Raw genomic sequence first — 25,479 nt, forward strand, 5'->3', positions numbered from 1 at the left:
CCTTATAACCATAATACCTTCGAGGTGTATGGTGGAAAATGAAAGGAGAAATACATTAAACCGAATGAACCATTTTTGCCAGTCACACTAAAATATATGGTTTATGCTTCATAATTCGGTTCACTATAAAATAAGGCTTATGCATATAGGTTCATTTATGGGATTCATATGGGGCAAGTTTGTGCTCAGTGTTTCAGTTTGGTAACTCCTACAGTGTTCTATTGACCCACTGCAATCAGGCCCTTTAGACTTTAAACAAATGTCAACCTTGCCACCCCCTCACCTTGACCCAAATTCACTCAAACATTCCTGCTTTTCTTATAAGGTTGTTAGTCTTGTGCATCTCTGTGTGTGCCAGAAATTTCACCTGTCAAGAAACCACACCTTGAAATCTTTAGGTTGATGTTGTTCTAATGTGATTTTCTGAATGCTGCCAAGAAAAAGATCCAAACACGACATGTCATTTTGCTCATTCTTTATTACTTTAGAAAACAAAGTGCCACTGAAGATGAACAGAACATTTTATTTCAAAAAAAAAAAAAAAACCTACAAAGGAACCAAAAAAAGCCTAAATAATTTATAATACATAATTAACAGGTGGTATTTACATTATAAAAAAAGTGAAGAAAAACCTATACAGTTGCCATTATGAAGGCAATAAAATAGACGGCTTCTTCCTGGTAGAGGTAGATAAACAGAGAAATGGGAGGGAACATACAAAAACTGACAAAGTAAAGACACGTGGAGTCAAAACAGCGTGTGATTCAAATATGAATACGCTCCATAACTCCAGACCTCAACAATACGAGCTATGCATGAACATGAATCCAATATAGTTTATCTTTCCAGTCTGAACATCAACAAATGCAAACATTAGTCTATAAAAACGTAATCATCTCAAATTACATTCAACTCTTTTTTTTTTTTTTACATCCTTTGGATCCAGCCCAAAATATAACAAGAAGTTTATGCCAAGAACAAAAAGGTAGAATGTGTGAGGATCAGCTAGGGTGTTTCTTTTAAGGCTAACTATGCGTTTAACTGATTATTCATCAAATATACAGCAAACAAAACGGTTTCATATTAAGACTCAAGAACTAAATGACTTTAACACAATCTAAAGTCATAACACTGAGAACGTTTCTTGCATTGACCATGCATGTTTCCAAACGGAACTTAAAGGTTGGGGAAAATCTTCTCAAACATCATAGTCTTTACAGTCAGTCACAAGCATTACGGTCCTCAAACCAGCAGGGTCCCAGACCACTACCTAGTGACCAAAACTGGCATTGTTCAGTCCCAGACCCTCACAACCTCTTGAGTTGCTCCAGTCTGGCTTTCAGACGTTCTTGTCGTTCTCGAAGTTTCTCTCTCTTCTGCTTTAGTCTCTGGTTGTCTGCTTCCAGATTTCTGATGCTTTCTTTAGCCCGCTTTAAAATCACCACCTTGGATGCCTTGTCGTTATTGGACAGTTCAGGGACGTTGTCCCGTAGCCTAAGGAAGCAGTTCTTTAACTCGTTGCGCCTTTGTCTCTCCATCACGTTGTGAGTCCTCCGTCTCTCTTCCTCATCCTCAGTGTCCACCCCCTGTCGGGAGGCCAGACTGCGAGAGCGTCCCGTACTCTGAGCGCTTCGGTGGGAGTCTCCGGACCCTCGGGAGCGTTTGAGAGGCGAGGGAGGGGGCGGAGGAGAGGCGGGCCTTGGGGCGGCGTAGTTGTGCTGTTGTTGGATTTCAAAGTGACAGCGCTTCAAAGCACGCTGCTGCTCGCGCCGACTGTCCTCCAGCTGCTGCTGGTGCTGCGAACGCGTTTGCGTGTTCGACCGCCGGACAGTCACAACGTCAATCTCCTCCTCTGTAGACCACAAACATAATGATACAACTTACAGTTAAAACGGAGTTAGAGCAAACTTTAAATCCAGTTTTAAGATACTATCTTCCATCATAGCAAAATAAACTTGGTAAATTAATCAAAAGACTCACCAGAATCGCTTGTGGATGATTCTCCTTCAGTGGACAGTGAGCCATAATCAGACGTGGACTCGATCTGCTCCTGGCTGTCCAGCGGTAAATCCTCGCTCTCCAGAGCCTGACAAGCTAGCGCCACACTGTGGCAGTCCAGCGTAGAGCCGACGATTTCGGCAAAAATCTCAGTGTCAATATCGGAGAGCAAGGGACTTGTGGAGAGCACCGCGGAGAGTTTATCCTCGTTCGGTTTGTCGCTTTGCCACAGGCAGTCTTCCGAGAGTGGATCCGAATCCGCTGCTGAAGCGCTGCCGGTAAAGTTCCAGTCCAGTTGGAGAAAGTCGCTGTCTTCTATTAAAAGTTCAGATACTAACTCCAGCTGATCCACCGTGGATAAATTCTTTGCAAGCCCGGCTTTCATCGGAGGGGACTGAGGCGGCGTGGGGATGGACTGCAAGTCCTTCATGAGACTCAGGCAAAACTCGTCATCAAACAGCAGTGGCTCGGAGTCGCAGAGCCAGTCGTGCGGTGGAGAACAAGCCTGCAACATCTTCGCGGAACCTGTCAGAGAAACGCACGAGAAATGAATCCTTTGAAATGAGAGAAAGCGTGCATCCACAAGTGAGCGTCCACCCGGCTTTTAGCTAACAAGTAACTCGGACTATTTCTAAAGGGTCTGCGAAGTGTTGTTCTCATGCACTGCGTATTGTAAAGTTTCCCCGGCTCTCGCGCTCATTTTTATTCATGTTTACAATGGTGGCTCCGCCCACATGGGCGTAACGATGTGCAGTAATGATGTCAGTGGAACAGCTGGAAGTGGTCCCGCACCTCCACTCCCAATTTCTCTCTTTAAAAAAAGTTAAATCATACATTTGACTTAAAAAAAAAACCTAATAACCAAAAACAAAGTAATACACGTCTTTTTCAAAGGCGATTTAGGTAAAACTATTTTAATATTGCGTGAAAATCTTTAAATGCTTATTTTCTAAATTACTGTGGCAGTTTTTTTTTTTTACTTACACAAGTTTCCGAGTATTGCTATGATGAAAAACCGGCATAAAAGTATTTTTAAAAACAATGTTCATACCTGCAGGAATTATCAAATAGTACTATTTAAAGAGAACGAAGCTGATACTTGTATAGACTGTACAAAATGCAGGTTAATTGATGTGTGAGTGAAAGAACAGACAACGAAAACAATTGTGTATTTTAAAATTGCGCATTTAATAGCGGAGCAACAGTTATACAAGTTCTCCATAAAGCTTTATTAAGGAAACTTCCCAACACTTCTTTACCAGTAATGCACTGTAAAAGTAAGCGAGAGGTTCATGCTGTAATATCATATAGAGGGAATGCCGGTAGACAGACCACACGCACGAAAGCAAAAAAAAAAAGTAACGTCTTACCTTTTTTCTAAACTCTGTGGCCAATAAAATCGATGGAAACCGTCGGTCAAAATAAAACAAATGTTTATAAAATTATTTTTAAAAAACGTTGAAAACCCACAGATCCTCTTTGCGGCATGTCAGAGCCCACGCGGACAGAAGCTGCCAGTGGGTGTGGCGACGCATGGAGACCGTTTTACTTTAAAGGGCGATGTACTGCTGTACTACTACGCGCATCTCGCGCCAAAACTTATTCGACAAATGTTGAATGAAAAGTCTCATAGTGATTATGCCTAATTATAGTCTGTAGCTTTATATGCAATAAAATCATTCACGGAAAAGCTACTGAATAGCAGCGGAGGAATAAACGGGATATAGGCCGGACCTATTGTCCTGGCGGAGCGCTTCTTGCACTCAGTGAACCTTACAATTCCAAGAAAACAAGGGGGGTGTAATTCACACACGTGTGCAGTTCACAAATGCCGGGTTTGCATAGTAGTGAAAAAAAAAGAGAACGAATGCTTGCGATCACGTTGTGCTGTGGTCTGTTTTGGCGGGTAATATATGCATACAAGGACATAGTGTTCTCAAACAGACACTCCTTACAGCAGATCTCACGCGACTTAAGAGATAGAAATATGAACTTTAGAGTGACTAAAAGGTATACGAAGAAGATAAAGGCGCTGGTTACACAACAAAAGAATCGCATCCGGCTCAACACGTGCAGGAGTTACCCCTCCTTCTCTGGTCGCGGGAATGATTTATGAGTCTCCCGCGAATTCAACATATGGGCGGAATCCTGCATTCCCTACAACCACTGACCTCAGAATGCAACAAAGGGAAATACTAAAATTGTCGTACTCGTTCGTTGTACAGTGTGATATGCTCCACGTCTTCTTAAACTGTTTATACAGCACTTTCTACCCTTAATTGGAATGCATACTCATATGAAAAAGCAGGGCTTTCCAACACTAATGATCCTGAAGCAGTATTTAATGAGAATGATCATGTAAGTTATGTATATATAGCCTAAAAATATATATGTAGGTTCAAAATCGAGAAGCAACTATTTTGATTGAATTTGCAATGCAATGATAATTCAGGATACATAACACATTAGGTAGCCTATGAGTGAAAAAGTAAATCGCATTGCTTATTACTGGCTCAGATGTACAGAACTGCATGTATTTTGAATGTCCTATAAATGTTGCCACCTAGAGGCCATTAAATAAGGCTAGTGTACCAAGTGAACTTCAGACAGATGTACGGCATCGCTCAGTAAATTCACTAACTTTGTAAGCAGCAGGGCCCGTATAATCTAACCTTTCTATATTAGAACCAGGCCTTTAGTGTATCTTCCACAATTTGATCTACAGTGCTTTTAATATTTGAATATAATTAAATGAGATCAAATGAAATGAATATTGTACAACGGACAGAGAGACAGGAGAGAGCAGTGCTCAGTAAATGTAACATTAGTAATAAGTCAATGCATACCACACAACACATAGCAATATCAGGTGTGTATACACTGATTAGTATGCTATCTCATCCCAAAATACATTACACAAAGTTAAAAAAAAAAAAAAAAAAAAGCTTAACTTTAGACTTTAGGTAATTCTGTCATATGCCAGATTTGTCTGGGATAGACGTTCTAGAGAAAGTTTGTCATTTGACCAGCTTTCATGCGGTTTGCTGTGGCAATGTGTGGTTGTTAAACTCAATGGGAGGCATTTGTAGTCCAAGACTGTTTAAATGTCTTGCATCACTCATTCATATTGCTTCTAGCTATCTCTAAAATAGCTTCCATATGTTGTCCAGCTACATGTTTTCGAGGTGGAATTTAAATGGCTTGTGTTCATTCAACAAAGAATCCCATTGTTTGGTGGATTGCCTCATCAGCAGCACAGCTTAAAGCAATGTCACAATTTTAAAGCCGTGGCGTTTACACCTTTCTAATGAGGTTTATTTGTTCTCTTATCAGTATTGTATAAAAAGAGAACATGTCTAGACGTCCAAAGATAAGTGTCTTGTTAAAAGTCATGTTCACTGTTCCTTAGAAAATTAGTAGAATGTAATTTATTTTTGTTTTCTGAATGAATGCTTCAAACTTGTTATAATAAATGAAAAATGCACAAAGTCAAAATGTTCACTTTTTAAAAAGCAAAGCATAAAGCATCATAGAATAAAAATAAATAAATAGCATTAAACTGACTAAATGTTTCCGCCTTATTTCTTATATTACATATGTATGACCCTTTTTATGGCTTTTAGTGTTAGAAGGTTGTAAAATGTGTCCAACTTGATTGTGTATATAATGTTTTATACATTTTTGCATAACTGGCAAAAATATGTTTTTTTCTTAGCAAATGCTTTCTTAAAATAGTTTGACCATGTTTGTACCACGATGTAACTGGTTTTAAAATAGCAATTAGGAATAGCTTACTATTCTTATTATTTTTGCCATATAAAGAAATGGCAGAAATAGTAAGCCATTCCAACTTTGGCCCTTCTTGCTTCTCGTGAACTTTAACCTCGCTGATTCAGCTCAAGTTAGCTTGTCTCAGGATGGACAGAAGATTTTAATACTCAGTCCGACCACAAGGTGTTGAAAGTGAGGTTTACAATGGCATACTGTGGTTTTGCTGTTCCCCCTGATAATATTGTCATCTTCAGTGACGGCCGCCAGTGCAGGAAGAGAAAGAAGATAACAAGATACCTAACACTGTTCTCTGCAGGCAATCAAGCATTGCAACACAAGCGGTGTCCTAATTCTTCGCTTAGAAGCGTGTGGTGTGTGTGGCGGGGAAGGGGACGTGTCAGGGGGAAGTTTGCCTGTAAATTGGTGATAGTAGGTCTAACAGTTTTGAACTGTAAAAATGCTGCTCCTCAGGGGTCTTATAGTGAACATCACCCACTAATGCTCTCTCATATCTGTAGTCACAGAATGTAACGGATACCTCACTGGAAAAGGCCAATTCAAGAGGAAGCAGATAGAATCCTCTTCCTTTGAGACTGTTACGGACTCACCTTCATCCTTCTTTTTGCCAGTTAATTTCCTCGTTTGCATATAAGAAAGTGAGGGAAGCATTTGAACAGGCCTCAATCACTCAGAAGTGCAAACATGAAACTTGCAGAAAACTTAGGAAATAAGAGTATGTCAATCATTTCATCATCTGGGTTAGAGAGCAGGGTATGCACACATTTTACTTTCTTTGCTGTTTTTGCTGACAAAGAAAAATTGTCATAAATATTAGCATAAATTTGTATACAAATATGCACTTTATGTTTAAATTCATCAACATCAATTAATGTATTAGGCATGATTAACTAACAGGTTACAATAAGCAAGCAGTAATTGATTTTTTTCGACATTTATAATTTTATATTTCTTTACAGTTTTTCATTAATGCACAGAGAAAAAAAAATAACATAAATAAAATAGTATATAAATATGCACTTTTCTATAAGTTTAAATACGGCGTCACTAACTAATAACTAGCAACAAGCTAAATTTTACCTAGAATTTATTTTTTATCACTTGGTTTGTATTTATATATTTATATTTATGCATTTGACAGAAGAATTTATCCAAAGTCACTTACTTTGCATTAAAGTTATACATTTGATCAGTTCATGTTTTCCCTGGTTAATGTTAAAAAGTGAACATGTTTTCATGTAAAGAACATGAACCAAGATTACTAAATGCTGTAAAAGTATTCTTCATTCATAGTTGATGTTAACTATTAATATACTACTATACATACTATAAAAACAATACTTAATACTTTGAAGGTCACAGATTGATTTCACCTCAGATGTTATTAGCGCAAGATTCAAACCTAATGATGTTTAGAGAAACGATACAACAGGTTGAGTAAAACTGAAAGTGTTCATTGATAAGTTTCAAAGAAGAGGACACTCTTTACTGTTACTCTCTCTGCCCTACAAGTACACATGACATGTTTCACTTCTGTTTTTGATGGTCAATGTGACCGCATACCACCAACAGTTAAAGACTTTACGGGGGCCCCTCAAGTGGGGAGGAATCAGCCAGTAAAACAGCTACGAACGTTACTTTTGCAATACATACTTTTTTGACATATTTGAATTTGACATTTTCCTTCCCCTAGGACACGTTGTACTTGGATGTTATGCAATGTGAACAGGTATATGTCAAACAACAAATCAGTATGACGTAGCTGTTGTAAAGCAACTGTTGCTTTTAAATGAAAAAAAGAAAAGAAAAAATGTTAGTTCAAAAATATATTTTTGGTTTTATATAAAATTTGGATTTCTAAGCATGGCTGAATTCATTCAAAATAAATATTATGCAAATTATATATATATATATATATATATATATATATATATATATATATATATATATATATATATATATATATATATATATATATATATAATTAGTATGGAGAAAGTTAGGGTTAGGGGTTTGTTCTAATCATTAATCCTAAAGATGAACAATATCAAATATGAGTCATAAACACATATGAGTCTTTTTTTTTTTTTTTTAATATGCACAGGAAACAAGTGGTTTCCTGTGCATATATTTTGAATGCAAAGAGTCACACTCACACACATCCATCCAGTAAGAAGACGATCAAAAGAGCAGAAGGAGCTCAGTGTTCCAATGAAAAACAGATGCATGCAGAAGCACACGTCTCTATGAGAAACATCTGTTTTGTTTTTAGCAGGGAGTCTCCCCATCTGACAGTGTCCTAATGCAAGCCCTGAAACAATGTCCCAATCTGTATGTGTACGGCAGACGGTCCAAACCATGGTCAACCCGGCCACAGCCATTCCCACTTTAATTCTTGATAATTATAACATTCTTTCAAGGTCTGACCGCATAACCTGACCGTTTTTGACCAAATTAAAGATTTCAAACAGTACAGATGTCCTAACGTGACCAAAGGACGAGCAAAGCAGTAAAAACAAGCCTCACATGGCTCCCACATGAGGGGAACGTACAGGGGATGATCTGTTTTTCAGTCTCTTCCTTGAACTTTACACAAGTATGTTTTCTAGGAGCTCGGGATATAATGCCTGACTGTGTGGAGGAAAAGCGGTGTGGCAAGAGGAAATATGCAGCGGGAGGGAACTCGATTTAAAGCAGAGTGAAATAAGAGAGGTAGAATGAGAGAGGGCATCACCATAGTACCTCCAAATTTAGACTATACTCCGAAAGAGTACCACAGCCGACACTGCGAAGCCACGGCAGATGCCAGAGAGGTCCTGTATCAGCAGAACATTGTAAAGCACATCCGTTCCTGCTGGCCATGTAGGGATGAGAGTTGGCACACATGCCCCTATAACAGTTGGTGGTGACCACAACTGACCCGCAATCTGATGCCACGCGTGCCACAGGCGTCCACTGAACCATCCATTCATCGCAGGCTCCCGAAGCCACTTCTCAAAAACAATGTCTCACTGTCTGCTGTCTTTATATGGTAAACTTGGTGCTGTTCCAAATACTCCATTCTTAAAATCACAAGACTCATGCTCATGCTGCATGAAAGTATGTTAAAGGGACAGTGGAACACACACACACACACACACACACACACACACACAAATATATTTATAGCAGTCCAAGCTGCTCTTTTGCATATCTAATGAAAGTGAATGGCAACCACAGTTGATTTTCAGGGTTTCTGCTTAACTCACTATTCCACAATTTACCGCTTAAAAGGGTTCTTCTGTCAGAACAGAAAGAGTTAAATTCATGCCATGGCATTAAATTTTGCATGCATTGGAAAAAAAATGAATATCTTCCTCTGTATTTTTTTTCAAATGCAGTCTGAACATCCTTAAATCACTTACTTGAGATGCAAATGTGAAATGAAGTCTGGAAAAAATTTAACAAAATTAAGTGAGATTGTACTTATAATAAGATTAAAACATCCCTTTTAATTCATTTTTCTTGATCCTGCTGGGAGACATTTATTCTTATTTAATTATAAACACTTCATTTTGATCAATTTCACAGAAAACATTTACATTTACAGGACATATTGATCTTTTGTGCTCCCTTCAAATGATTCCTTAAAAATTCACCTTTATAAAACCTGCAGAAACCCTTATTTCTGAAACAAAGTTATTATATGGCTTTAAATACATGGAATTAAATTGACATACAATCAAATTTTTGTGATCTCAGTATGGTCCATTTAAAACAGGTTTTTTGAGAAGTAATAATGGAGAAGCAAATATTATCATTTAAAATGTTTGCTATTTATTTATTGTATGTTGTTTGTTTGTCTTACAGAAATGTTAGCACATTTTGAAGCCATTCTTGTTATTTTTTCCAGCAGTGTTCGCAATCTCTGCATGTTCAGCTCCTTATATGTGACTTACATAACTGGTTCACTTCTACCCTACATTACAACACAGTTATGCTGACTGATGAGAGGCCTCTTAGAACTGGTGTCTCTATACCTTTTTAACTTGCTTTATGGACATGACATATTACACTGGCAGGCACTTATCCAAAGCAACTCACAGTCAAATTCACAGGATACATTTTGTGTGTGTTCCTTTTTAAGAGAACTAAATTTAACATGGCTATCATTATGCCCTTCCCATTCCCAAGTTCTAAAACTAGCTTTGCCATATGTTTTATATCATTTTTTTACCATGAATAATTAATTTTTCTGCACTATTTCAAACCCATCAATCTAATATGCAAATATGACATTGACCATACGACTCTTTGTACAGATGGTCAGATGTTCTTGCTTTCTTTGAATCACAAGATGTTCTTCAAGATGTCAAGTAAATGTTAGTAAGTGTAATGTCAGGCACTGCAGGCAAAAGGTTTTTATCTTTTTATTTTTTATGTACCGATCATTTTTGAGATTTTAGACTATTTTTCTTCCATAGCATGTCTTCTTTCAGACCAGTGGAATAAAAAAAAACATCCAAAACACTTGATATTTAAATGTTATTTTTATTTCACGTTATCTATTTGTTACACTTAATCTTTTAAGGAAACATTGCGCATATCACAATACAAAAATAAAATAAAATAAAAATAAAAATGGCTTTGTACTTTGTGAATTGTATACAAATTGGTGCACATTTAATCATAACAACATATACACTGATTGAACACCTTAGTAAGTATGGTGCGATCCATGCCCTAATTCACCTGTGGTGTCTTACCTTAAAAGCAAAATTTAAAAAAAGAATGCAAAATTATTTATTTTATACAGTTGGGGGATCATAAAGACTCCATTCTGTTTTTATTTGTTCTGTTGTTTCATAACGTAGGTTTCATGATCCCTACCTATCAACTTAACAGTCAATTGGCCTGTAATCACTATTGCTCAAAAAAAGATGGATGGGCATTTAAAACAAATGCATGGTGTGTGTTTAAAGTGACAGTGAATGATGGAGCTGTAGTAACAGATGTCCCATCGGCCGAGGCAAGCTAAGACTCGTCAGGAGTAACTGCTCACTAACTTCTGTCCTATGCGCATAACTAACTGCTCCAGGTCATGCGAGGCATGTTGTCTCTCAGAGTCCTCTATGCAAAGACTAGATGTCTCCTTAGTTTCCTCAACACCCCCGGAGGCACACGAACAATCAATAAGCTACACACTGAGCATCATACATTAGCATAAACCGTGGATGCATAAGCTGTGAAGAGTCTTTCTTTGGTTTTGTCTCTAATGATCTGCATGTCAAAGCTCGGCTGTATTAATATATATGGCAGATTAGCTGCAGATTACAGTGAACCGAGAAGTCATGCAAGGCTCTAAATGCAGTTCGATTTCTCCTTCTGCTCCTTCATCATTGATGGGGATGCTATGCTGAGCTAGTTTCATGGATTGACATGTGACCGGCAGTCAGCATTTAGTGCACACTCGGCAATTAACACTCTCTCTCCCTGTCTGATTATTCATTATTCATAGGGATTAGGACCCATGTAGCTTTTCCAACTGCTTTGCACAACAAGCACATACACTTTTCAAAGCAAATGGCAACTAGCAAATATATATTTATATATTTTAACATACCCATGAAGAAAACCTTGTGCATTTCACAACGCAAAAATTAAATAAAATTTAAAGACAAATAAAAATAAAATAAAATGTCTAATATAGCCATGACGGAAACCTTGTTTTTCACACTGCATAAAATAAAATAAAATAATAATAAAAAATATAAATAAAATATATTTGGTGTAAAATAATACCAGTACATGTTTTTTAAATGCCTTCTATGTTAAATGTTTATTTCCAAGCGTACTATTAACAGCCGAAAAGGTTTGATGTGTAAAAACAATGAGTATATTAGAAATCAATATCACATCTTCTACTTATCGAAACAAAGGGGTCAAATAATTTCCATAACAATATACATTTGATCTGTTAAAAAAAAAAAACAATCCTCAAACAGAATAGTCTAATCCTCCAAAACCCAAATCCTCAACAGGTTCCTTACATTCTTTCTATCATCTGTTCCTCTTTTTCCTCTCTTTCTTTCCGGCCATCCATGTTTCACAACTTTCCAGTCCTCTAATATCAGACTCCTCAGACAGTGAATCACAGAGTTGCACAGAACATCTAATATTAGAGTTTGCCTCGGTTTTGCAGAGTTTGCAAATTTTCAAGTCTTTCCCATGTTGCACAAAATGTTCAGATCTTCCTTATTTCCTAATATGCGGAAAACGCTCCCACAGATAGACTGGCAATTAATGCAACTAAGCAATATCACACATAAGCAAGAGTTTTGTTGTTCTGAACAAGCCAATTTGTGCAACGGAACTGTTGCACAGGCTATAACATAGCCTACTTCTTTTAATATGTCTGCAATTTTTTTTCTGTGACTTTTCATAGCTTTCTGTATGCATGGAACCGAGTCCAGGAGATTGCATTGTGGGATATAATACAGTATACACAACATGCTGTGGTTGTATACTGGTATACTGTAATACACTGAAAATGATCATTACTGTAAAAAAAAAAAAGAAGCTGTAAAACGCCCTTTTTGCTGTCCTAATAAATAACAATTTTAGTAAGAGATGCTAAGACCAACACATTAGAATTGTGCTGTGTGCAACCACATACTGCACTGTGTACTGTATCCCACAATGCAATGCAATCAAATTGACTTTGAATTTTTACTGCATGACAGATGAGCTGGAACTCACATCAGATGTGATTTTCATCATCTCGATTCATTAAAATGGGACAACATTTGTAATTAAAAAAAAAAAGACAACTAGATGCCACTTGCTAAATTAGACATAAAACGTAGCCTAATATGGTCGTGTGACATATGTAGCATATTACTATTTTAAAATGTTGTCATTCACACAGCATACACATTCACATGGCCTTATGAAGAAAAAAAAAAAGTATGCAGTAAGCAGACAAGTATGACTAAAGTCCAGTCAGAGACCGGAAACTAACGTCTGGAAACATTTCCATATGGAATGAATTAGACAAAAGTCTCGATTTAGTCTTGACGTCTCATAACACCGCTACACAAATTAAACGAGCTAAAATCGCTTTCTTGACTAGTTATGTTTAAGCACAAAGTCAGTTGTGACAAACTTCCCGGAAATTACTCATGGCAGTGTGTCCAGCGTGCTATAAACGTGTTCCTCATTTTATCTTAAAAAAAAAAGAAGAAGAAGAGGAACACACAAAAAAATTATAAAAGTCGTTTTGATATTCTTGTGCATTTCTAGAACCTGTTGCTCCACCTGGTGGTAAATAATATCACTTTTTCCGTCAAACAGTCAGCTCTTTGTTCTGAGGAGAAATTTTGGAAGATAGGTCAGTGGATCAGTCACATGAAATAATTAATACACAACAAAAGACTGTCTGCTTACAGAGAATGACCTTTAATTCAGAGCTGGCTCATCCTCAGGAAATAGCAAGACTCTGACTGTGTTCTCAATAATGATATTAGTGTACTTTTATACTGCACTTTTTTTTTAAAACACATTTTATGCAATAGAAAAATTCAAACAGTAGTAAGTTACTTCTTGCCAATGACATAATTACGCTGTTTGGGTAATTTAATAATAAAACAAGGATATAAAAAGTTATTTTGCATTATACGTCCAACTTCGTGTCACTGTCTTGGTAATTAGGAATGTGTAAAGGAGATGATTAAAAAGTTGTTTATATTAATTTCAGTTAATTAGAAATCAATCGCTGAGCACTGCGTTGTGGGATACAGTACAGTACTGCATATTTCGGCAATTTAATACACTATGATTAAGCATTGACTTACAAAATTATCATGTCGGAAATAAAGAGCAACATTTTTTAAAATTTTCTAAGTTTTTTTTTTTGTTTTTGTTTTTTGCTCTCTGATTAAATAATTTGTTTAGTAAGAGATGTAAAATTTTACACAGAAGACACAAAAGTATAGTATAGTATTTGCAATGTAATACACTTATTATCATCATCATTTATTATCTTGGAAGTAAAGAGTGTAATGTCAAAATGTAAAATGTAAAAATGTCATGGCTGTCCAATTTAATAATCAGTTTAGTAAGAGATGCTAAAATTAATACTAAAATCACTAAATCATAAACTAATATAATATTCCGTTTCTAATCAAGCCTTTCCAACTATGTAAGCTTTGTTTCTAATGATAATTAAATAAAAACTAAGCACTTAAATCAAATAAAAATTAAGCACGAATTCTCATAATCTCGAAGAAAAGCATCACTGTTCCGGATTTAGGTTCCAATTCATTCTACAGTCGCTAATTCACAAGAAAACAGTCACTGAAGTTCAGTTTTACATTTATTCTTCATTTTAAAAACAGCTTCGAACAATCAAAATATAAATACGTTTTTCCCACACACATGATAAACCAGCAACAAAACATGAGAACACTCTCATACCACACACACACACACACACACACACACACACACACACACACACACCCCAGCCCCTGAATTTAGAGTTAAAGACATCTGTACAGGCTGCAGTCTCTGTGTTTCCATTCAGAGTTGGTGTGCTTGATGACAGAACAGGTCTTTTCCAGTTCTGATTCTTCTGTAGGGACCCAAACTCATTCAAACGACTGCTGGTTTAGTCTGCCAAGCTCTGACAGTGTATGACAGGCAGGAAAACACTGGTTTTGCGATCAGGTAAGACTTTTCAAATCAACCAACAAGTGATTCATAAAGGACAAATAAAGGCCAAAATCTGAGAAAGAAAGCTGTTGATTTGTTGTTGCATCGGCATCCAGCTAATGCGAACGTTCGTACAATCCTCAAAAATACAGTTGGCCAGTGTCTTAGTCACAGGTCCTTGTGTGCGAGGGGCCCATGTCGACGGATACTGCTCTGTGGCCACAACAAAAAAAAACAGTCTGAGGCTTTCATTGTGGCACCTTCCCTTTAAAACACAGAGGTTTCCAGACACAGTCATGCACCCAGTGTCCACGTGGTGCTAGGATGCTTTACCCAGCTCAATCTTTTTCTGTATGGCTCTTGCTGAGTGGTATATCAAAGAATCGATGAGTCCAGCAACTGCAGGAACAGGAGAGAAACAGACTCGATGAGATATTGAGCTCATCTACTTCTGGCATCTAAACTGATGCTTGCATGTCGCATTCACATGCTGTGTACAGTAAAGTCATCAAAACAATGAAATCACACAAAGGAAATCATGAGGATTATTGAGTGACACAAATACTAGTAAATAATGCTATTTCCTAAAACTGAACAATTTATCAAAATAAAACCGAAATCACAATATGTGACCCTGGACCACAAAACCTTAAATCTTAAGTCGCTAGGGTTTATTTGTAGCAATAGCCAAAAATACACTGTATGGGTCAAAAATATAGATTTTTCTTTTATGCCAAAACTAATAAGGATATTAAGTAAAGATCATGTTCCATGAAGATATTTTGTAAATTTCTTACTGTAAATGTATTAAATCTTAATTATTGATTGGTAATATGCATTGCTAAGAACTTCAGTATTTAGATTTTTTTGCACCCTCAGATTCCAGATATTTAAATAGCTGTATCTCTGCCAAATATTGTCTGATCCTAATAAACCATACATCAATGCTTAATTATTCAGGCAAAAAAATGACCCTTATGACTGGTTTTATGGTTCAGGGTCACATGTGTTCATATAATGGCTGCAATTTAATTAAATAAATATATATGTAACTTATAATTAGTGACAAAAATGCTAAATTATAGCTCAGGGAAATTTTTATATTGTAATTTTAGAGTTATACTGTAAAATAAAATTACTTAATTATGTTTTTATTTAATATTTAATATTTGATTTTTTTTTACAGTCAAATATTAAAATGTTAATATTTCTTATTTAATAGTTTATGTAATAATAAGAATTATTATTAATAAATATATATTTTTAATAAAAACTATAATTATGATTATTAAACAACAACAATCATGATTATTATTAATCTATGGCCATAGTACTATGCAATCACAAAATCACAGAATAATTCATCAAATTGTGCAGCATGCAAACAAGCACAGCAAACTTGAATCCTTAAAAAATACATTTTAAAAATATCAATCACCATTAAAAAAATAATAATAATAATTGTTTTTTTTTTCCTCAAATCATGCAGACCTCTTATATCTTTTTTTAGTTGACACACTCTAGGCTTCAGTATTAAAGGTGTTCACAATACATGCTGGACACTTGTTGACTCTTTTTTTTTTTATCATCTGGTCTAACTTAGACATTAAAATGCTTTATGTCCACAAAAACTAATCTTTAACATTTAAGCTTAAGTGTGTAGATTAAAGGGTCTTTAAGATCATGAGATACAAATTCAGTGAAGCGAGTGAAATCTTGTGACTGTGCCTTTCTGTCGGTTCTGAGCATATAAATGTTAAAAATGCTCCCGCCAAAGTAAAAACAAGCAGTAAAAGGAGGTTTACAGTCTACTTTCTTTCTGCACACACAGTACATTTCTGTGAAAACCACTGAGGTACAAAACACAGAATGGAATCTCACCTGTGAAAACACCTCCTATAATAGCACAAACTCCTGTTAGGAAATGAGCGAAAGACCTGCGGACAAAAACATGTGCAACAATACATCAAAATCTATCCAGCATGCAACATACATTGCATCAGACTGTTTCTTTCAATCAAAGTGAACTAAAATGATAGGTTAACAAAAAAAAAAAGTTAGTTTTTACTAAGACATACCTTTGCTTCTCTGTGAATTTGACCATCATCGGAGACAGTTCATAAAGCACAAACACCCCAGGTAAACCCTGATCTCCAATCAGCCCATTGGCTACTTTCTCATGTCTTGTTACTGAAAACTGGTTTGTTTTAAAAACCTAAAGTAAAAGACAAAAGCATGGCTTCTTTTATCACCCATGTCTAAACAATTCAAAGACAATAACTGAAGCATCCTAAAGAGTTTTAAAATTATTCTCATACAAGACTACCATGACAACCATAACTTGCAGCTATTCAATTGTTGCTACTTCAGTTATCGTCAGTGCTGTAAAACCTTAATAAACACTAAGTACTAAACCAAGTAACCACAGTTTTTAGCTCAACAATTTTTTTTTTTAGCTCAGCTCTCTTACCTCTCCATCTCCTTTAACGTATATCGTTGGCACAATTTTCACAAAATACTGGTACATCATTGATGCTGTAAAGAGCAAAGAGTGCAAAGGTCAATCTAACATACAGGATCAATATTGTGTCAGTAAGAACAAGGTTTTTTTGTTTTTTTAACACATCAATGCCATGTGTTTATATTTTTGTTCTAACCTTTATATTATGATAGGGAATTTAAAAAAATGCTTTTGTATAAAAGAGATTATAGTAGTGATTGTTTGGCGTTAATATATTTAAAAGAAACTTAAAAGAACAGCTTGCAGTTTCATCACTCACTGTTAGGGGGCACGCGAGTCTGTCCGAGCACGTGATTGGCTCTACCGCTAGATGGCGCTGCAGCGCTTCACAACTATAGACTGTTCACAACCCTACATTCTCCGCTTGTACTTTAACACCAACCACTTCCTCTCAAGTAATGGCGTCCCTGTGAGAAAGTCCTGTAGCAAACATTGGACTTGTTTTCTGAAAACTAACTAATAGAGACACTCATATAGCGATTTGAACAAGGTAAGCATACTTTCTTAGTATATATTTTCCGATAATTTATCGTTGCGAACATTCAGTGCTCGGCGGAGTTTGTGCAAGGCCAGAGACCTTGATGACATTTAACGAAATAAACAACTCACGTGCAATATATTCAGTCTTATATGTTTTAGTTTAACATAACAGTGACATTTATTAATGTAAACCTTATAAATAAGCCAATTTCCGTTCAGTTTATGCAATTATCTTCCCTTACACGCAGGTGTGTGGTTTATCGGTAAAACCTAGACCTAAACAGCATCGGTACAAAGAGCATTTTGGACACTATAGAGGTCATTATGTCAAAATGCGTCTGTGGTGACCAAAACTTAGTTTAAATGGAAAAAAAAGTGTGTGTGTGTAATATATATATATATATATAACATTTATTCATTTAGCAGACGCTTTTATCCAAAGTGACTTACAGATGAGGACAGTGGAAGCAATCACTGATTAGTATTCATAATAATATTATTATTATAATATATATATGTACACACAATTTTTTTTTATTACCCAAATTATCCAGGGTGGTCATATGCATAACCGCTGTCAGTTGATTAAAGTTTTTAATCGAATTAATTTCAGAGTGCTGCGATTAATTCATTGCAAACTAAATTTGGCTGTGAAAATACCTCCAAAATATAATTTAAACTTATTATTATTAAATGTTTAGGCTACAATGGCCTAACAAAATATAGAACATAGAAGATCATTTGAGAAAAATCTCTGTATTTTTTGTACATGTAGTGAAAGTCTCTAGTGACTAAAACAACTTAGTAACCAACAGTATTCAAAATACCTTATTTTATGTTGTGCAAAAAAAGTAAGTAATTCAGGTCTGAAACAGCATGAGGGTAAGTAAATGACGACAGAATTTATTTTTGGTGAACAATCCCTTTAATATTTTTTTTTAATAAATGAAGTGACACTCTAAAGAAGAAACCAAAACTACCAGCAGATAGCTGTAAATGTCTTTGAGTCCATTGGTTCAAAGGGCTGATTCATTCAGGAATTCAGTAAAAGGCTCTCTCTATGAATGGGCTACTGAATCATTGATTTACACACACCAGTGATTCAGTAGCCCATGCATAGAGAGAGTAGTTTAAATTTTGCACAGTATTAAATTCTTAATTACTGAACTGTTGTATGAAATCACATTTGCACTCGTGTGATATTGTTCTTGTTGCTAGGGTGATATGGCTTATCATATGATATAAATATGAGAAAAGAACTCGTCCAGGGGCACTTTTTTGCCCCAATATCTTGAATTTTTAGGGCATAACTACATTTATAGAGTTGTTGTCCTGCATCACATTTGTCAAGTCAACTATATGAAATGTATGATGACGTACAGGTCTAAGGGCTGTGTTAACGGTGTTAAAATGTTAGTTGTGTTATTTTGTTTTAACTAATTAAGTTAACACATTGAACTGACAGCCATATATATATATATGTGTGTGTACATCTCCACACACATTTTTATTGCATGCTACTAAAATTTAAAGTATTGTCCTCTTTCCAGATGCCGGTGACAGTAGGACCGTATGGACAGACGCAGCCCAGTTGCTTTGACAGAGTCAAGATGGGCTTCATGATGGGTTTTGCCGTGGGCATGGCTGCAGGTGCCATGTTTGGAACGTTCTCCTGTCTCAGGTATGAACAACAGCTTTCATTTTTAGGATTATTTATATTATCATATTAAGTAACATTAACTGCAACTGGTACTTTGGCGGAAATTCTGTTTAAATAGAGACTGTTTCATTATATCCAGGATCGGCATGAGGGGTCGAGAGCTGATGGGCGGAGTTGGGAAGACCATGATGCAAAGCGGTGGCACGTTTGGAACCTTCATGGCTATTGGGATGGGTATCCGCTGCTGAGATCACACTAATGCCACTTCTGAAATTATAGGACTTTGAACCATTTCTAGATTCATCCATTTGTTATCACACCCACATTCAAGGTCACAGGTGTCAATAAAAACAGATTACATAATTCTGTAAATCTTGGGCTCAATCTAAGATATAATTATGAGGACACTTTGAGGTCAACCCTCTGTCCTGCAGAATAGGTTAAAGTCAGATATGTGGGATTGACCTTTAACAGTGACCTTTTTACTGTCTATGGAGGGCTGACAATGAAATGACCATAGAGAAGATAAAGAAGTGCTCTTTAATTCTGGACGAATCGATGTTCTCAGCCATTCTTTGAAATGATGATTTAGGCATGAAAATAGAAATTACATGCACTTACCTTGAGGTGCTGCTACATTAGTACCATCTAAAGGGTTGATAATTCCCGGATAGTCTTTGCCGAATGAAAGATGTTTGATGAAATGTGTCATGTTGATCTGCGTTTATACCAATAAAAAAATTCTGTTAGTTCTAATATTTAGGGTAATGGCAGATCAATCTTATTAAAAAGAGATGAAGCAACTCACATTGTCCAGCCCAAAGCTCTGCAGATCATGAACTGAAAATAAAATAATCAATTAAGAACATGAATGTTTTCACAATTTATAAATACATCTCAGTGAGTTTAATCAGCCTGGAAATTCGCACATATTTCAAACAAAGGCAGAACATATTATGTTAAGTGGTCACAGATGCGCTTGCTGATGAGAATCATGACAAATTAACTGACGCTTTAAAGCCACTGCTCTGTCAAATCACAAACTGACTATTTGCTAAATACTATATCTCAAATTATATGCACAGAAAAGCAGAATAACTTTAGTAACAAGGTAAATTCTAACTTGTCTTGCAATAAAGATTAATTAAAATATAAAAGATCAACTTACTTTCCACAGCATGCACTGCAGAAAGAAAAGAAAATAGTCACTAAGTGGGTTTTGTTTTTGGAAAGCAAAGATTTCAAGAGGAATGTGTGACAACCGCTGACCCTTTAAGCACATAATAGAGTAAATTTGAAATTGCCAAATTATCACTCTATTTTTTTTTTGGTGAAGTAGGACTATTGAAATATTGTTTGGTATCTGAACTCAGGGTCTGTAAAGATGTATTAAGTACTGTATATGCACTTAAGCCATTGGAAAAATAGCCTATGAATGACCAAGCATTGGTCCCAAAGTTAAAAACCAAGACTTCCCAAAACCATTTCATTAATAAAACAGCTTTGATTTACAGCATCAATGGTCAACACCACAAGGAAACGAGTGCAAAGAGGAATTAGTTAGATCTTAAAGGCACACTTGGATAAACAAAGACCAGATTAGAAACTATTCATCAGCCCAGAAACAATGCAACTGGTCAATATAAAACAGAATCTGAATTGATTAAAACTACAGGTGGACAGACTGATGAATGGTTTTGAGAAAGCAGGCAGAAAAAAGCAAACATCCCGGACATGCATTGTGCATTTCTCAACATAAATACAAATGCAGATCTCAAGACAGCACCGAATGGCTCACCGTGTACGTCTTTGCATACTAAGAAATGAGAGGATACATGAAGCATCTGAGTACAAGCAGACAAATCAAACTTTCAGGTCTGATGCATATTGGCAGGCACATAGATTTTTGATGTAACAAAAGGTCCAGTCCTTAAAAGGGTTCATGCGCTAAAACTAATAAACATGCCTCTGCATAAGACCTAAGAGCTTTGGTTTGTGTTTGATTCAAACTTAACAACTAAATCCAAATCTTTACCATGTACATGAGACTGCTGAAAGCTCTTTCCAGGGGCAAAATGGAAATTTCCTGCCACCTGGAACAAGATATAGGAAATGTTATTTAAAAAAAAATATATACATATCATTTACTTGGGCTCACACAGGGCTGTATATTACCTTATTGACCTCCAGAAAGCCATAGACTTGACATCCCTCATTCTTCTGTTCCTGCATCTTCTGACTGAAGCCCTCTCTCTTACACTGCTCAATGGTGTCAGGGGTCTTAAAGGCCCAGCCACGCCGCCGGTACGCCTCCCGCACATCATCACAGGTATTACAACACCTGCAGAACAACCAGTTAGTGTCTTCAATCACAATCACTATTTGGCCCTATATACACCTGTCATTAACATCAGGGGCTGATCAAAAGCAGTGTTGTCACTGTCTCCTAAAACTACTTCAAAGAAGCTGAAATCTAAAAGAAAAACTTAAGAATTAGAAATGTTGCCATAACTAACTGAAATAAAATGATTGAAGAACTAACTTTACTAAAAATAAGTAATATAAAAAAAATACCATGACAAAAACACAAAATTAATAAAACCAACATTTTTAACAAAATATTAATAGTCATTGTATATACACAATAATACAATAACACAGCCTGTCATTTACACTCTGCATTAAAATGTCTCAAATAAATATATTTGACCCTGGACATCAAAAACAGCCATAAGGTCAATTTTATGTTTAATGTTGAGATTTATACATCACATGAAAGCTGAATAAATTAGCTTTCAAGTAATGTATGGTTTATTAGGAGGACAATATTTGGCCCGAGATACAACTATTTGAAATCTGGAATCTGAGGGTGCAAAAAAAAAAAAAAAAAATCCTGAGAAAATCACCTTTAACGTTGTCCAATTGAAGTCCTTAGCAATGCATATTACTAATCAAAAATTAAGTTTTGATATATTTACAGTAGGATATTTACAAAATATCTTTGTGGAACATGATCTTTACTTAATTTGCTAATGATTTTTGGCATAAAAGGAAAATCGATAATTTTGACCCATACAATGTTTTTTGGGCTATTGCTAAAAATATAGCCAAGCGGCTTAAGACACATAGTATCACATATAGTTTACAATACAAATGCAATTGTAAATTTGACTGGTTGACTGTCAATTCAGCTGCCTAAAAGGCACTTTTGTTCAGCAAAGGAAGTATGAATACAGAGGCCCTGAAGGAATTTTAAGCTTCTAATTAATCTCCTCCACTTTCGTTTAGCTATGAATTTGAGGTATTTTGGCTGTGTAAGCACCTGTCGATTTACCGGATTGTAACAATAACTTAGAGAACTGGTTTCATGCCAGCAGACAGACCTGTTCTACCAGCAGTTTCCCCATCAGGAAACCTCTGCTGCTCTGTTTGTGGTATTGGTGCATTATTAGAAAAAGGTGAAACTCACTTTAAATCATCAGTCTCGGCTCCATAACAGCTCTCGCAGCGATCAGGATCCAGCGTACTGGGGTCAAACACCCCTTCTTCATCATTCCCCAAATCTGCAAAGTCAAATCAATGCATATATTCAAAAAATGTGTAATCTGTATATTCAAACTATGTTTGTAATTATAGATCCTACTTTTATTTAGATTGTGTTTTAGATATTTTATTTTTTAAGAATTCTGTTATTTTGAAGTTCACAAATGGCACAAAACAAGCACCATAAAAGTACAAAATTGGCCATATTTCTTTTTTGACTATTATTCCTCATAGTATACATTTTTCTGCAGTATATCAGAAAACAGGAATATTAGCTTGATATGATGGAGCTGACCGTGTTTTTCAGCCTCTGATGTGACTGGCTGGCAGTCTTTGTCGAGCCTCTGCTTAAACAAGTCGTGCTCCACATCTAGTTGCTGTTCTCCTGCTACATCCATGGCATCAATGCTTAAATCTTAAGAAAACAAAATTACTAAAGTGCAAATAACTTAACAACCTGTGTGGCCAGAGAAAATGATGACACCATCCTCCATTAGGTACTTATCAGTTTCCTTTTGCATGATTGCATTAAGTTTTTGGGGCGATACATGACTTGTTTTTTTTTCTTGACAAGTTGACACACTGCAATCTACAAAAGATATGACCATGACATGTTCAGGTCATTCTATGGTTAACTATGTCTCGTATTAATTTTTCTGAAAATTCCTGTCATATGCACATAAACTGACAGTCACCACTTATAAGCTACTACTAAATATTGTAGAAACTTAATTTTCTGTAAAGTTGATTTGCAATGATTTGTATCGTAAAAAGTGCTATACAAATAAACTTGAATTGAATTGAATCATTCGAAATCAAAAATATTTCACGGTATAGTGCCTTCTTTCATTTTATAACTCCTTAATCAAGCCTGGTTCAAAAGATTATTTTATATTTCATTTAATTGTTCTTATATAGTTTTCTAGTGTATTATGAACAACAGGACAGTACCTTATCTACAAATTATGCAAAAGATAAATCAGAACAACATGTTTACTTACAGGCACAAGGCATATGTGGAAAGAGAACATCGATGTTGATTCTTAGTTTGTCTCCTCTGGAAGTGTCTACAAATAGTTCAGGATGGACCTGAGAGGTGACAGCAAAGCCAGACGTTTTACGAGCAGCTCTAAAAACTTACAATCAAATCTACATTCACAGTCACTATAGACAGACAGATATCATGAGTTACAAATGTATTAATTAATGTTATGCAGCACAAGGTTATGTTAAATCATTCACCCACCTCCTTAGTTAGATAATACTGTAGCTCAGAGAAGAACAGAATCAACATGATAAGTCCACTGATGATGGTCACTATAAAGTGAATAAACTACATGTTAGAGACAACTTCCTAAAGACTGATTTACATGGCATTTAAATCACAGTCACATTAACATGACTCTTATCTCATACAGTTTTGGATTTAAGCACTCCACTGACACTTTCCATTCAAACTATGCTCATTTTAGTATGTAATTATATGTGCATATTTATGTTAATTCTCCTGCTCAGCACTGCTTTCTCCCCACGAGCCTGTGTGTATGAATGGCGCTCAGATCTTCTGCGGCTCTCGGTGGATGTGTATCACTCACCCGTGGCTCCTCCACATGTTTTGATCCTAAAGTCCTCTAGAGTTTTCGGGTACGCGTCAAATTGTTTAAGTTTATTTAACGCATCCATTCTCCCTCTCGTGCGGCGGTAAAGCTAGCCGTCACTTCGATTTCCAGTGACCCATTTCCGGTACACCAGGGAAGTGATGGAGTCCTCTCAGCCAATCAGATTCCACCGCGTAGCTGGAGCGTCCCTGGAATGTTGACCCTCTAGTGGTAGATTTCTGAAATATTTGCATTCTAAAAAAAAATAATTGTAGAATTTTTGTATTATACCTTAACGTGGATTTAAGGACCTCTTTAATATACGAGTTATATATTATCCATTTAACTTTGTACACACCCATGTAATTATAGATGAAATGCTGCAGGCTCAGTATCTGAATAAAATGTAACCAAACAACACAGCTTTAATTACATAGATATTTATAATATGTGCACATTTTGATTTACGTTGCAAATGTAATCTGATTTTGAAATTTTGTTGTAATGTTGTTAGTTTACCCCAAATTAATTATGGGCTGAGCCTTAAACAGGTTTCAATTAGAATAGAAACTAAATAGGTTTTTTTTTTAAATACACAAACCATATATATATATATATATATATATATATATATATATATATATATATATATATATATATATATATACACACACGTGTTATAATTATGTAAATGGGGTTTACTGCCTTCACTTCCTACTTCATTCTCACTTTTAAGTGAAACCGTGTAGTATACTAAGTTATGAATGCTTTTGTTTTGTACCTTCTTCATTTCATCAGTTTCTACTGTATTACATTGTCAAATTTAAGAATATTTTTACAGTGTTCAGCCATTATTTACAATTATTTGAGAGGTCTGGCTAAACATTTACCCAATGTTCTCTTAAAAAATATTAGTGACTAAAATAACCAATTAACCCTGCAGTTATGAAGATTAGGGTGATGATGCCTGTGCGTGTTTATCTAGAGAAAGTACAAAATCACAGTTATGAAGGAATTGCTATAAAAAAATGAGTATCCTTATTTATGTTGGGATTTATGTTGGGTTTCTAACAACCTCCAGGAAGTCCCAGAAAACATCTGATGATACTGTCATTTTTGATAACTGGCTTTAGGTTTGTTTAGGTTGCTTAGAATAAAAATCAACAACTGAATAAATCAATCTAAATGAACAAACAGAA

The 25,479-nt window shown here is 35.8% G+C and overlaps 3 protein-coding genes across 5 annotated transcripts; 1 reads left to right on the top strand and 2 right to left on the bottom strand.

The window, feature by feature from the left end:
- Positions 1 to 533: 533 nt before the first annotated feature.
- Positions 534 to 3,528, bottom strand: LOC132160805 (transcriptional regulator Myc-2-like). Its single transcript, XM_059570505.1, has 3 exons — positions 3,369 to 3,528; positions 1,981 to 2,523; positions 534 to 1,852 (listed from the first exon to the last, which is right to left on the bottom strand). Exons 2-3 carry the CDS (start codon positions 2,510 to 2,512, stop codon positions 1,308 to 1,310), a joined length of 1,077 nt encoding a protein of 358 aa, XP_059426488.1. The 5' UTR covers positions 2,513 to 2,523; positions 3,369 to 3,528; the 3' UTR covers positions 534 to 1,307.
- Positions 3,529 to 14,382: 10,854 nt separating this feature from the next.
- Positions 14,383 to 24,485, bottom strand: LOC132160806 (endoplasmic reticulum-Golgi intermediate compartment protein 3-like). Of its 2 annotated transcripts, XM_059570506.1 has the most exons (14): positions 24,278 to 24,484; positions 23,929 to 23,999; positions 23,684 to 23,771; positions 22,978 to 23,097; positions 22,609 to 22,702; positions 21,315 to 21,480; positions 21,175 to 21,232; positions 20,308 to 20,322; positions 19,948 to 19,979; positions 19,761 to 19,857; positions 16,949 to 17,013; positions 16,557 to 16,693; positions 16,360 to 16,415; positions 14,383 to 14,877 (listed from the first exon to the last, which is right to left on the bottom strand). In XM_059570506.1, the coding sequence occupies exons 1-14, from the start codon at positions 24,363 to 24,365 to the stop codon at positions 14,798 to 14,800; spliced, it is 1,167 nt and encodes a 388-aa protein (XP_059426489.1). In that variant the 5' UTR covers positions 24,366 to 24,484; the 3' UTR covers positions 14,383 to 14,797. The 2 variants fall into 2 exon arrangements, with proteins under 2 accessions (XP_059426489.1, XP_059426490.1); XM_059570507.1 differs by lacking the exon at positions 20,308 to 20,322 and having other exon boundaries at positions 24,278 to 24,485.
- LOC132160807 (reactive oxygen species modulator 1) lies at positions 17,356 to 20,011 on the top strand. 2 transcript variants are annotated; one of them, XM_059570508.1, is made up of 3 exons: positions 17,356 to 17,489; positions 19,030 to 19,160; positions 19,258 to 20,011. In XM_059570508.1, exons 2-3 carry the CDS (start codon positions 19,030 to 19,032, stop codon positions 19,385 to 19,387), a joined length of 261 nt encoding a protein of 86 aa, XP_059426491.1. In that variant the 5' UTR covers positions 17,356 to 17,489; the 3' UTR covers positions 19,388 to 20,011. The 2 variants fall into 2 exon arrangements, with proteins under 2 accessions (XP_059426491.1, XP_059426492.1); XM_059570509.1 differs by having other exon boundaries at positions 19,279 to 20,011.
- Positions 24,486 to 25,479: the final 994 nt, after the last annotated feature.

The sequence above is a fragment of the Carassius carassius genome, chromosome 17 (genome assembly GCF_963082965.1).
Source record: "Carassius carassius chromosome 17, fCarCar2.1, whole genome shotgun sequence".
Taxonomy (NCBI): Eukaryota; Metazoa; Chordata; class Actinopteri; order Cypriniformes; family Cyprinidae; genus Carassius; species Carassius carassius.